Genomic DNA, 13,166 nt, shown 5'->3' on the forward strand with positions numbered 1-13,166 from the left:
GAATTGATAGTTCATAATAAATAATATAAATAAATTTAAATAATTTAATCAACAGACACTTTAAACGTATTTAGGTTTTTGTACCTTGTTTTAAGCTTTTCACGAATAATATTCATAATAATTTATTATACTCGTATTTCTTATTTTATTCATGCACTCTGCACTTTAATTAATTAGGCGTATATTAAATTTGATCGTTATTAAATTTAGTGCTCAATAATGTACTTTTTAAAGAAAATGCTTAGATAAAATACCGTTCAAAGGTCAACTGCTCGGTTATATACTTATATCATTCGTGCAATGGCTTAGATGTTCTGTTTCTCACATACCCGGACATGTCTTGGATACGCGACAACTCCATGACGTGGATGCAACGTTTTTGCGCCCAAGTGCTAACATATGGAGAAATACCAAAACATGTAGCATTTATAATGGACGGTAATAGACGTTATGCTAAAAAAAATTGTGTTGCCAAGCGAGAAGGCCATGTTCGAGGGTGAGTTGCAACATTTAAAAACACTTTTAATAACCTTTGGGTAGGGTTTGATTCACTTTTTGTTCCATCATGATATACCTACCTAATTATTGTCTTGATCATAAGTTTTAGCTTAATATTATATACACATTTGCATGAATTTATTTTTTCATTTTCTAATGTTTTGGTGAATAGAAAATTATTTTAAAAATAAGTAGATATATTACGTTTTATAGCTAAGTTATATTTTTAGCTCAAGATCTATTGTTACACCAAGACATTAAACCTTTCTAATTCTAAATGTGCTTTTTAACTAAATCCAGATCAACTAATGAGAACCATGTAAGCTTCATAAACTTTAAAGCTAGTGTCCAATGCTGTACGATTGTGTTTCGTTCAAATATTTTCAACTCAAGCCACTTACCCACTTATGAGATATTGCATAAATTTTATATCTACTAAAGATAAATTATTCGATGTATTGATATACTTTAAATATATTTTTTATAAAGAATAAAATTTTGTGAATAAAATATTTATATACAATACTAATTATTAATCAATTCATTGTGTTAAAATTGTTATTTTTTGTTGAAATATCCAATTTGGATTCCCATGCGGTACCACTGGAATAATTGTGTAATTACGCTGTAACTTAAAATATATTTTTAATTAGAATATAATAATCATATTTGATTAATATATTTTAAGTAGATACCTATCTAAACTGAAAGAATAATTTAGGTTATTTAAGTAGTTATTGATTTTAAATGCTTTATTTTAGGTAATTAAGAGTTTCAATTTTTATGATTTGTAACTTTTATTTAAGTGATATTTGAGTTGAAAGATTTATTAAAAACTAATATTAATGCTGCATAAGCTGTCAAGTTTGTGGGTTCGTTGAGATTTATGATTCTTATCTGTTCAATAATTTCATATTTTGTGTATCATATCTTGTACAATGTAGTTATTCTTATACAATATTATAATGTTAAATAGTTTTTTTCATTTTTTTTTTTTTATTGAAGATAAAAGTTTATTTACAATCTATACATACAGTGTATAATAAGTAGGCGTGGTGACTTAAAAATAAAAAATAAATAACATTAATAACAGAGAAGGAAGGCTCCCAGCAGTGCCACCTGACAAGAAGTTAGGGTTTGAGTTTATTTATTTTATTTTTTATAATTAGGGTTTTTAATTTTTTTTTTTTTTTTTTTTTTTTTTTTAATATTAAATATTAAATAGATAGGTTTATTATAATATTATGATGAAAGTATATTTTTAAATTTAGAATGCTATCAGGTTGCTAATACATTATAATAATATACTAGTCCTATTAACTGTCAGATCTAACCAAATATGTCCTGTATTATAATTTCGACTATGATTTGTTAATTATGCACATACTTTTCTAGGTTTGATAAATTGGCTGAAACATTGCAGTGGTGCTTGCATTTAGGTATTAAAGAAGTTACTGTGTACGCATTCAGTTTAGATAACTTTAAGCGAACACAAGAAGAAATCGATGCATTGTTTGATCTTGCCAGAGAGAAATTTAAAAGACTTTTGGAAGAAAGGTAATATATTTTAGTTATCGTTAAAATGAAATATCAAAATTCAAAGATATATTATTTAATAATAATCAATTTAAATGTAAAATCATGAAACCATTAACACATATTTATATCTGTACATTTCTTTACATTTAGCCAAAGATTTTTATGTTTTATAAACAACTCGGGGTATCCATAAAAGGCACTACAAGTATTGCCGCCCAATTTTTAAGTAGGACATTTTCAAAAATTGTCTAGGTTATTTCACTGACTTAAATACAATTGGTTAATATAATACAATTTTGAATAAATGATTCTTGAAGTAAATGAGACATGGGGCTAATTTCATGGTAAGGAGTTTAAATTCTTTATTTAGAGACTTTTTTTTTTTTATTAATAGTAAAAACTATTATAGCTCGACAGTTATATAAGTACATGATATAGATACAATGACAGTGTGGTGTTACAAAAGTATACATTTACAATGGTATAGATAAGAATAGAGAAATTATACATTGAGAAGAGTTTTGGTAATTTATATAATATTAATTAATGATATAAGAGTAATGAAATAGAATCGTAAATTATGATGAGTGTATAGTTAATTTGATAATGATAATACAGGGTGTATCAAAAGTCTTCATCAGATTTCAGAATATTATATTTATATTAAAAATGAAGATATAAGGGTTAAATAAAGTAAAATACTTTGGTTACAAATGTTCAATATGACCCCCACCGGCCACCCGACACACATCTATACGGTTATCAAATTCTTCCCAAACGTTGCTGATCAAATCTGGTGTCACGGCATTAACTGCATCTTTGATTCTGATTTTAAGCTCTTCCAAGTTTGTAGGTAATGGTGGTACATACACTTTATCTTTTATGTAGCCCCATAAAAAAAATCACACACTGTGAGGTCAGGGGAACGTGGTGGCCAGGGATGAATCGCCAAATTGTCGTTTCCTTTACGCCCAATCCACCGCTGAGGGAGTTCACCGTTCAAATACCGGCGAACTTCTAACTTCCAGTGCGGTGGTGCTCCATCTTGTTGAAAAACAAACTCATCACTATCCGCTTGTAACTGTAGAAACAACCAGGTTTGCAACATGTTTAGATATGTGTTGCCCGTTACTGTGTTTTCTTCAAAAAAAAAAAATGGACCGTAAACTTTTTTACTGGAAATTGCACAGAAAACATTGATTTTTGGTGAATCTCTTTGATGCTCAACAGTTGCGTGTGGTTGCTCAAAAGCCCAAATCCTGACATTATGGCGGTTGACTTTTCCACTTAGATGAAATGTGGCTTTGTCCGAAAAAACAATGCGTGAGACAAATGACTCATTTTCTTCTTGTTTTTCGGATATGAAATTGCAAAAATCAATCCTTTTTTGTTTGTCATCCGGCAGGAGGGCTTGTAACAGTTGTATTCGGTATGCCTTCAATGTCAAACGACGTCGTAGAACACGCCTAACGGTCGAATGTGGGAGATCTAGCTCTAGGCCTGCACGACGTGTAGACTTCTGTGGACTTCGAACGAAACTTTGTCGAACTCGCTCGATGTTTTCGTCAGAGGTACGAGGTCGACTTGAGCGTTTCTGTGCACACAGACAACCACTTTCTTGGAAAGTTTGGTGTCAACGTCGAATGCTTTGAGCAGTAGGAGCTTCAGTTCCATAAGTTCTTCGAAAATCACGCTGAACGGTTATCACCGACTTGCACTTATTGAAACGTAAAACGCAAAATGCTTTCTGTTGCGGAGTCGCCATAACGAAACAAACTAACGATTCCTAGTTCACTAACCATTACGGTGCCAAATTTATCAACTAGATAACTTAAAATAAACTTGATCATCTAATCTTTCCATTAATACATTGGTCATTAACCTGTGATTAACCGTCGCCGAACTATATCAGTTCGTAATCGGATGAAGACTTTTGAAACACGTGTATATAACAAGCTGATTAGGGGAAATGGAATTTGGATTATGGTGTAAGTTGTTTTTGTAGAATAGTGGTGAGGAGGGAAATGAATGGATTTAATTTAGAGACTTAAATCTATATTTTTTCTTAATACTTAAATTATTCTTTTCAGGCATTGTAAAAAAAATCATTCTTTTATCGTATGGTACTAATAAATTTTTAAATAATTTAATATTTCTGTGGATGTTATTGTGTATTATACAGGATGATGTACCAAACATGCTTAGCCCATTTTTAACTTGTAGTTATGCATTTATTTAAATTCTGATTTTAGGAACCTTAGTAACCATATTACTTTTTATTAAATATGTTTATTTTATATAGGTAATATGACGTATAAAAATTAATAAACAAACACCAGACTTACATTTTTAATCAACTAATAAAACATAATGTATTTAATTAATTTAACATTATTATGCTAATTTATAGATTATTTTGATTGATGACTCAATCTCATTAGTGTTAGGGTTGTCAATTCAATTGAAGGGATTGAAGAGGTGGGTCTTTGTATAATAAAATTACAAAGACTGTTATTAGTAATAAAAAAAAAAAAAAAAACAACAAAACAGAATTTGAATAAATGCTTAATATAAGGGTAAACTATAAAAAAAATAGTGGTGAGCATATTTGTATTTATTCATCCAGTATTTATGTCTATCGATTTAAATAATATTGTTAGTAGGACGTTAGATTATTTTAAGTTAACATATATTATGAAAGCACATACAATTTGAGATAAATAATTAATAGTACCAATGTGTTACCAACCAACTTTATAGTTTATATTATATTGGTCAACAATTGTAGTGATGTAGAATATGCTTATTAAAAACACATTTTAAGAGCTTGTTATATAGGTATTATAGTTACTTTGATAAATAACTTGATAGATAGATGCTTACAAAACTAGTGCTGATTATTACCCAATGTCTTTTTGCGATAATTGTATAATATGTGGGTACTTTCTAGTATATTATTTATTTAAAATTTTGAAATATAACATTAACAATGCATTGTTTTTGAAAATTCCCATTAATTTATTAATTGAGAAATATCCCTCATTTATTTTTCAATAATTACTTTTAAATCCAAACTCTAAATATTATTTAATTAATTTAATAGTTTTATAAACAATAATTATACTAATAATTTATTGGTCTTAATTTTGTTTTAGAGATAAGTTGAATGAGCATGGTGTGTGTATTAATGTTATTGGTAACATTAAAAAACTTCCTGATGATTTGGTTAAGTTAATAGCAGAGTCAATGTTAATAACAAAACAAAACAACAAGACATTTTTAAATGTTGCATTTTCATATACTGGTTAGTTGAAATAATTTACATTTTAAATCGTATTCTTACATTATAACTGAATTCAATTAAGAATAAGAGGTCTTATATAATATGTTGTCTCTGTCTCATTTAAAACTGTGACATTATAAATAATTTTTCCCGGAAGGAGGGATTGACATTTTTTTGCACCCAAAATTGAAAATTGTTGCCTGTATTGAAGTGACTTGATCTATTGTCAAACTTAAAGGTAAAACCATTTTCTATGTTTTTTTGTTGGTTTTTAATATATCTTAATTTTAAAGAAAGTTATGAGTTTGTAAAAATCCAATGAAAGAACACAGATTATGACGTTCTTGATAAGTTTGATAATATTTATAATTTATTTTTCTAACATTATATAATTATTTATAATGTATTAAATGTATATAATGTATATTTAAATATAATTTATTAATTTATTATGTATTTATTATATTTTATTAGAGTAATAACATAGGTTCTAGTTAACAACTATAATTGCTTAATCAAATTTAATGGACCAATTATGGGCCATTAAATCATGTTTAAAAGCTATTAATGCACTATTGATTTATTCATAAAAAGGTTAATGATTAGGTATGCAACCTGAAATTATGTTATAGGGATTAACCTAACTTACTTTGTTGAATCTACTGTTATCCTCAAGGTTGGGCATTAACGAGTTAAAAAGTTAATTTAATTTAAACTTTTAATAATTAGTTATATTTGGATTTTCATTATTTTAACTATTAACTTACTAAATTTATTTTTTAATTTACTTTAAATTAATGAATTAATTTTTATTAAAATAAAAATAAATAAAGTTAATTTATTTTGTTTTTAATTTTTATATTTCACTACTTTGGTATATTTTGTTTTCATGTTAACATATTTTCCATGAATTGTTTTAAGTTAAACATTTTATATTTTTAAAATATTTTGTGATTATTTACTAAACATATTGTGATAGTGTAATACTTTATCACAAATGCGTACAACTAAAAATTATATTTGTTTGTGAGGCTTAAGAGGATGTTATACTAGCATGTAATGTCTCCGTCTTACAAGTGTATAACATAGTGTGTTTACGCTCAGCAGTACACATTTTTTAATTTTAAAGTGAGTATTTTAATATATACAAACAATTCACAATTTTAAAATACTCAAAATATAAAAATATAATGAGAAGCCCTTGATAATAATGTTATCTTTAATTTTTATAAGATTTCAATTCACTCTAAATTTTTAACTTGTGAAGCTAAATGTGTTCTGCTGAGCATAACATTTTCTATGTTACGCACCTGTAAAACGGAGACAACACATGCGGGTATAATGTCCTCTTAATTAAATAATATTAATTCATTATTTTCAGATATTAATTAATATTTATTACTTGGGCAGAGGACTTGTAGCTCTAAAAAAGCTCTAAATATGCAAGCACTTATGCACTTAAAATCCCCATAATATGCAAACATTTTTTTTAACATGAATGTACATTCCGCTGAACTGACTAAGACTAAATACTAAAATATTGATTATTGTCATGTCTAGAAAAGTTTTATAAATAAATCTTAATTGAATAAAAGCCCGAGTGGTGCGCACAAAGCTGTGGTGGTGATGTCGTAGGTATAGTGTACGACGTTAGATTGTTATTGCTTCTACAAAAAATGCATTCCCGCACTCACTCAACAACCATATTATACGACAAAAATTGATAATAAATACATTTTTACCCAAAAATGTTGACTGTATTGTTTGAAATAAAAATATCACAGTGTAAAAATTGATTTAAGTTAAATATGTCTCAAAAAGTATAAAATAGCGTATAAAAGTGTAAAATATACAAAAATAATAACAATAACCAAAAAACGCCAAATATGCATTTATATGCACAATAAAATTTCAAAACTAGTTTTGCAAAAGCGTGAAATGATGTTGTGTCTTACACTGCCATTCTTGTGACTGTGAAAAACAAATGCTTCAAGTCCTCTGCTCTATTTATTACTTATTAGATAAGTAACTACTGTTCGTTTTTAAGAAATGAAAACCTCGATGTAATACAATAAACTATATGTACATTTTATATCAAGTATAAAAAACTATAGTATATAATCTATAAATTAGTTTTGAGTTTGTAAAAAATAAATTATGCTAGCGTTATAAAAAAAAATAATTTTTTTTAACAAAAACATTTTTTTAAATATGTGCTTTAACTGAGCTAAAAAAAATCAGCCCAGCCTTGGTTATTCTACATGTTGAGTACCTAATATGTGAATAAAGAATTATATAAAAATTCTTTATTCAAATACTTATTATTAGATTATAATTCATTTAAAATTTTGTTATTGAAAAATTAATATTGTTCCTATGCAAGTATATAATATATATTAATAATACCTGTTGTATCTTTTTTTTTTTTTAGGACACGATGAATTAACAAATGCATTCAATCAAATATCTAATGGTATTAAAAATAATGATTTGGAGGAATCAGATTTATCAGTTGAAATTCTAGATAATTGTATGTACACCTATCCGTCCCCACCACCTGATTTATTAGTACGCACATCTGGTGAGACTAGACTAAGTGATTTCATGTTGTGGCAGGTAAATAATTATTTCTTGAAAATATATTTAGTAGAAAAAATGCTGTTTTAACATACCTTTAAAATATTTTTTCAGTGTTCTTACAGTTACATTTATTTTACACCCGTCTTATGGCCAGAATTTACTGCATGGGACTTTATGATTGCTATTTTTATGTACCAAAGAAATGTTAGAGCGTGTATACGCTATAAATTACCAACTAAACGATTGAGTTCAAGAGCTGAAAAATTTGTTGAAAATGTACAACGGAACCGGTTAAATAGTCTTTATACAATTGCGTGATAATATTATTATTGTTTTTTCTTAATTTATAAAATTTTAATTTATTTACATAATAATTATATATGTACGTATTTATTTTATGTATGTAGTACATTTATTTATATATGAAAGTTATACAATATTTTAAATATTATTTTTTTAATAAGTCTATTTTTTTTTTACAACTGTATACATTTTGGTGTTTCGTTCAATTCATCACTGTTTTCACTGTTGAAATTTCCACATAAGCCACACGTAAATCCTCGTAATTTACTTTCAACCAACATAATTACTGTATGCCCATAATGTTGAACCGTTATTCCAGAGTTAATTTCAAGATCAGTCATTTCTTCATCCCATTTTTTAACTCTAAAAATTTTTTTATTTCAAAATAAATATTGAAGTTTAAAGCAAAAAACAGTGTACCTACCTATAAATAAAAATATCATCTTTATTTTTCGGTGGGTATTGAACTCCAGTTGCCGTGACTTCAATTTCAGTTCCATTAATGTATACTTTTATATCTGAATTTTCTTGAACCATGTCCATTACACTATTCTGTGTTAATATTCGCACACTCTACAAAACCAAAAATACAATATTTTATATAATCCAATACCTATATTATTTTAACAAATGTTTTATTACTCACCAAAGTTGAATTAATAGCGTTCATTTTAATGCCAACTATAAAACGAGATGATAAAGAACAGTCTGCTAATGCTATTGTGTAGCAGTCTTGATTTAACTTGAAATTGTGTGTTGTAGAATTATCTAAACTTAACGCCGTCACAGAATTAACTGCACAGATACCTAAAATCAAATGTTTTAAGTTTAGTTTTCGTACTTCTCGATCGCCATTACTTACTTACCGTGTTGGGGAGTAATTAACTTAAGTTACTGTAACAAAATTACTTTTTAAGTAATTTGATTGTAATTTATAAATAATTCAAATTACTTTTTGGCAGTAATGTTACAAAACTACTCGTTACATTTTTTTTCTTTTATTATGATAAAAAATTATTGATATATATTATGTGTAATATATAGTTGAATATTTTAAATATTCTTGACTGTGATATTTTTCTTATAGCTATTCTTATTGCCTATTTGACATAATCAATGTTACTTTAAAAAGAGTAACTTCTATTGTAATTAAGTTACTTTTTAACTCGAAAGTCATGTAATTTGACGCCCCTTTGTATAAAGTAACTTAAGACTAATTTAGTTACAATTTTGAAAAGGAATTAGTAATGTAATTTAATTACCAAAAAAAAGTAACCTCTCCAACACTGCTTACTAAGCTAAATACTCACCCCGAGTAGTCCATGGAAGTTTAGTCGGAAAAGTAAATTTGACGGTGGTCATATTACCTTCGTCCATTACAAAATCAGAAAATAATGAATGCATTGTAATTATCATCCAACTCGGCAGCTAGAATAAGTTTAATTATGTGTGATTATTGATGTTTAAAACAAATTTTGATTTTAAATTAATTTACCGGGTGATTAATTTAACATAACACCATAGGCGCACATAGGGGGGTGCTTGGGGGTGCTTAGCACTCCCAGGTTTAAAATTAGCACCGCATAAACTATTTAAAATATTTATTACATAGTCATATCTTTTGAAATATTATTATATAAATCTGTTTATGTATATCAGGATATTTTGAAAATATCTTTTATTTTATTTTTTTTATTTTATAATAAGACATTCCTAGCCTATAAGGCTATCTACATCTATGGATAAATAACATAATTTTTTTTGACTAATTTTAACATGATATAAGTATTTACAATTACAATCAAGAGCGATAATTACAGTAGTGACTAGTTATTTAATAGCATTATCGAATAAGATCGTGCGGGCGACCGCGTTTTAGTCGTCTTTGAGGTGGTGGACGTATGTATAAGTTGAAGTGTTTTGAGCCAGTTGATTTTTGGAGTGAACTATGGAAATTTTCTGCTAGAGCTTTTATATGATCTTGAATTTTTATGATTCGGATTTTGAAAATATCAACAATTAGTTTATCAGCAGAAATGATGGTTTTAATGAATAGTCTACTAGCCAGCTTTATATATGAAGGCATGAAAAATCAATGTTATAAAAGTTCGTTTCCAAATGTCTGTAAGCTATTGGGAATAACAATTCCAATTTCTTCGTCAACGTGTGAACGCTCCTTCTCAGCTATGCGTAGATTGAAAAACTGGTTACGCACCAATATGGGCGAAGAAAGATAGAAAGATTTACCAAGCTATCTACGCTTAGCATTGAGAGTGATCTTACCAATAAAATAGAGGGGGAAATTATATTGCAAACATTTGCAATATCAAACAGAAAATTAAATCTTGTCTAACATTAATAATTAATGATTACATGTTATTATAACTTGTAATATAATTACAAAATATTTATTTTTATTTTTAATAAAATTTATAATTATTGCAATGCAATTATTATAGTATTAGGGTGGTGTAGTGGGGGGCTTCGCTCCCCACGGGTCTGTGTACTATAAATTATTTCAGCACCCCCTAAATTCACACCCTATGTGCGCCTATGCATAACACACTAATCATTTAAAGAACCATTAGCTTTTTAAAAATACTTTTTTTTATATAATTTTAATTCGTTAGAAAACAGCATTCATATTATTTGTTTTTATATTGTAAATTGTTTACTTTTTTTAATGGCAATGCATTTTTAATTTATTATTGTAGAATTATGTATTTTTTAGAATGCGTTCTTGCGTAAGATTCGAATTTCGACTGATAGTTGTAGTATAACATAAGGTATAAGTATCTAATTAAGGCATAGATGAACGGAACAGAGTTGTATGCCGCACCTATGTTGGTCCACTATTCCGCTCACGTAAACTTAAAAATATAACAAATAAATTTCTTATTCGAAAATTGATTATTACAGATCATAATACTCTGAATATTATCCCTCTCTGGAGATATGAAATTAGAAATTATACCTACACTGCTGAAATGTTATTAAAAAGAGTAAAAACAACAACGATAAAAAAAATATATATTCCTTTTAAAAAATATTATATAGTCTTGTGATGACTTAATATCATGTAAAAAAAATAATTTTAAAAACGTTAGTATTTACTGAAATAATGAGTGTCTCGTGCTAAATAAATCACCCCGTATAATACGATAACTTATGTATATTTATTTTTACTCCACAATGTACCAATATTTGTTGGGAATGTTAAAGACGAAATATTATATTATGATTATAATTTATTATGTAAGTATGTCGTATTAATGTATGTGATTTTTAGAGTTTAAATTTATTATTGATAGAATTGATAGCATCCGTTTTTACTTCTGTATTGCTATGTACGTAAATTAATAAATATAATATAGAAAATTCGATCCTAATTTTTATGGAGTGCTCAGCTCCTCGAACAAATTTCAATGGGTGTTCGGGCACTCAGCTATCATGTCTATGGCTACGCCTATACCAACATCTACTTCCAGACCAAAATCTTACCATTATAATATTTTACTGTTACGAAATAGTAGGTACCTAGCAATAGTATTACCTATCATAAAAACTATATTATAGCCTATATGTTACATAATAAAATATAATATGTCAATGTAATGGACGATTATTCGATCACATGATGTATTATATCATCGTTTTATATTCGATGATACAATAAGTTAGAGGCGTCAAAACGAACCTATATTAGTTAGGTTGAAGGATATGTTGCGGTACCTAATAGAATCACACAAGGTAGGTAGGTACAATGACATATAACATATTAGCTATATTAAACACATGATACCTTTTGCGTAACCTAGGAAGATTTGACGGTTGATCGTTTAAATCGTCGGTACGTTGGACCTACATAATATTATATTAGCTCGATTTAATTGATCTATTACATTATAAGCCGCCAAATCCTCCGGAAAATCCGTGGATTTATATTATTAATATACAATTATTATAGCATCGTGTAATATTATCGTTTGGTATCGTAGGTATATATTATATGCGTTTGTGATGCTCACGTTGACGAATTGCAGCGATATGATTTGACTGGTGGATATGTCGCTGGCGGTCTGCAGACACGTGGGCGAATCTATGACGCACTGCTCGGGCCATTCCTCGCGGGCGTTCTCCGGCTTGATGGACACGAACATCGTGGTGGCCGAGTCGTGGTAGCCCCACGATACGGTTGCCTGACCGTGCAATGGCGGCGGCGGGTGCAGGGCTCCGGACTTGCGGGACGGCAGTATGAACGATCCCTCGAACCGCAGCAGTCTCCAGTAACCATTGGTGATGGTGATGTTCCGCTCGCGGTTCGAATGGCTCAGCTTGAACGATATCTCTTGGTTGCCGTCTGCGATGCGCGCGTAGTGCGCGATCAGGCCCCACAGCGTCTGGTCATAGTGGTTCATTGTGATGTGCATAGTGTTGCCCTCTTGGACGAACACGGGAACCACCTGTAGAATGTAGAGGTAATATAGGACACACGTTCATAATATTATGTTAATACGCAGCAGTGGTTGTAATTCGCACTGAAAAAGTGCTAAGGGACCATCAATTTAAAACCGTGGCTGTTGTACAAACCCTTAGTATGAACATTTTATATAAAAATTAATTTTTATATTAAACAAACAGGTACCTAATTATAAAATTATGATATAGCCAAAAGTCTATTTTCTAACTCCTCGGTAGTTAATGTAGATATCTACACAAATATGATATACCTATGTTCTATATAATATAGTATATACACAGTATAGAGACTTGTGAAACTTGAAGTAGTTCTCTTCTTTTCTTTTTTTTTTGAAGGGGAAGGAAATATAAAAATAATTTTTATACATTATGTTTAAAATATAGTAAGCCAGTGGGGATGAGTGGGTTGGACGCTCATCTTCTATCCCACAAATAATTTAGCGATTACAAAGATATCATTAAAATTCAACATCAAAATAAATAT

The 13,166-nt window shown here is 28.6% G+C and overlaps 2 protein-coding genes across 3 annotated transcripts in view; one reads left to right on the forward strand and one right to left on the reverse strand.

The window, feature by feature from the left end:
• Dhdds (Dehydrodolichyl diphosphate synthase subunit) lies at positions 1-8,574 on the forward strand. The gene is made up of 5 exons (XM_015510885.2): positions 1-496; positions 1,894-2,055; positions 5,193-5,341; positions 7,752-7,936; positions 8,012-8,574. Exons 1-5 carry the CDS (start codon positions 336-338, stop codon positions 8,216-8,218), a joined length of 864 nt encoding a protein of 287 aa, XP_015366371.1. The 5' UTR covers positions 1-335; the 3' UTR covers positions 8,219-8,574.
• The window catches only part of cv-d (vitellogenin-like lipoprotein), a 21,219-nt gene continuing 16,327 nt past the window's right edge, over positions 8,275-13,166 (reverse strand). For both annotated transcript variants that reach the window (XM_015510897.2, XM_015510896.2), the window contains exons 16-20: positions 12,232-12,666; positions 9,514-9,631; positions 8,850-9,010; positions 8,628-8,776; positions 8,275-8,566 (exon numbers count right to left, since the gene is read on the reverse strand). In XM_015510897.2, the coding sequence (XP_015366383.1) occupies positions 8,377-8,566; positions 8,628-8,776; positions 8,850-9,010; positions 9,514-9,631; positions 12,232-12,666 (1,053 nt within the window). In that variant the 3' untranslated portion in view covers positions 8,275-8,376. The remainder of the gene's footprint in view (positions 8,567-8,627; positions 8,777-8,849; positions 9,011-9,513; positions 9,632-12,231; positions 12,667-13,166) is intronic.

Source organism: Diuraphis noxia, unplaced genomic scaffold, assembly GCF_037042655.1.
Source record: "Diuraphis noxia isolate RWA-SAM2 unplaced genomic scaffold, SU_Dnox_SAM2 contig0004, whole genome shotgun sequence".
NCBI lineage: Eukaryota > Metazoa > Arthropoda > Insecta > Hemiptera > Aphididae > Diuraphis > Diuraphis noxia.

Excerpts from the sequence above, each read along its gene's own strand:
- Dhdds (XM_015510885.2), top strand. The coding sequence starts at position 336 with ATGTCTTGGATACGCGACAACTCCATGACGTGGATGCAACGTTTTTGC. Across the intron at positions 2,056-5,192 it reads AAAAGACTTTTGGAAGAAAG|AGATAAGTTGAATGAGCATG; the intron begins GTAATATATTTT and ends ATTTTGTTTTAG. Across the intron at positions 5,342-7,751 it reads TGTTGCATTTTCATATACTG|GACACGATGAATTAACAAAT; the intron begins GTTAGTTGAAAT and ends TTTTTTTTTTAG.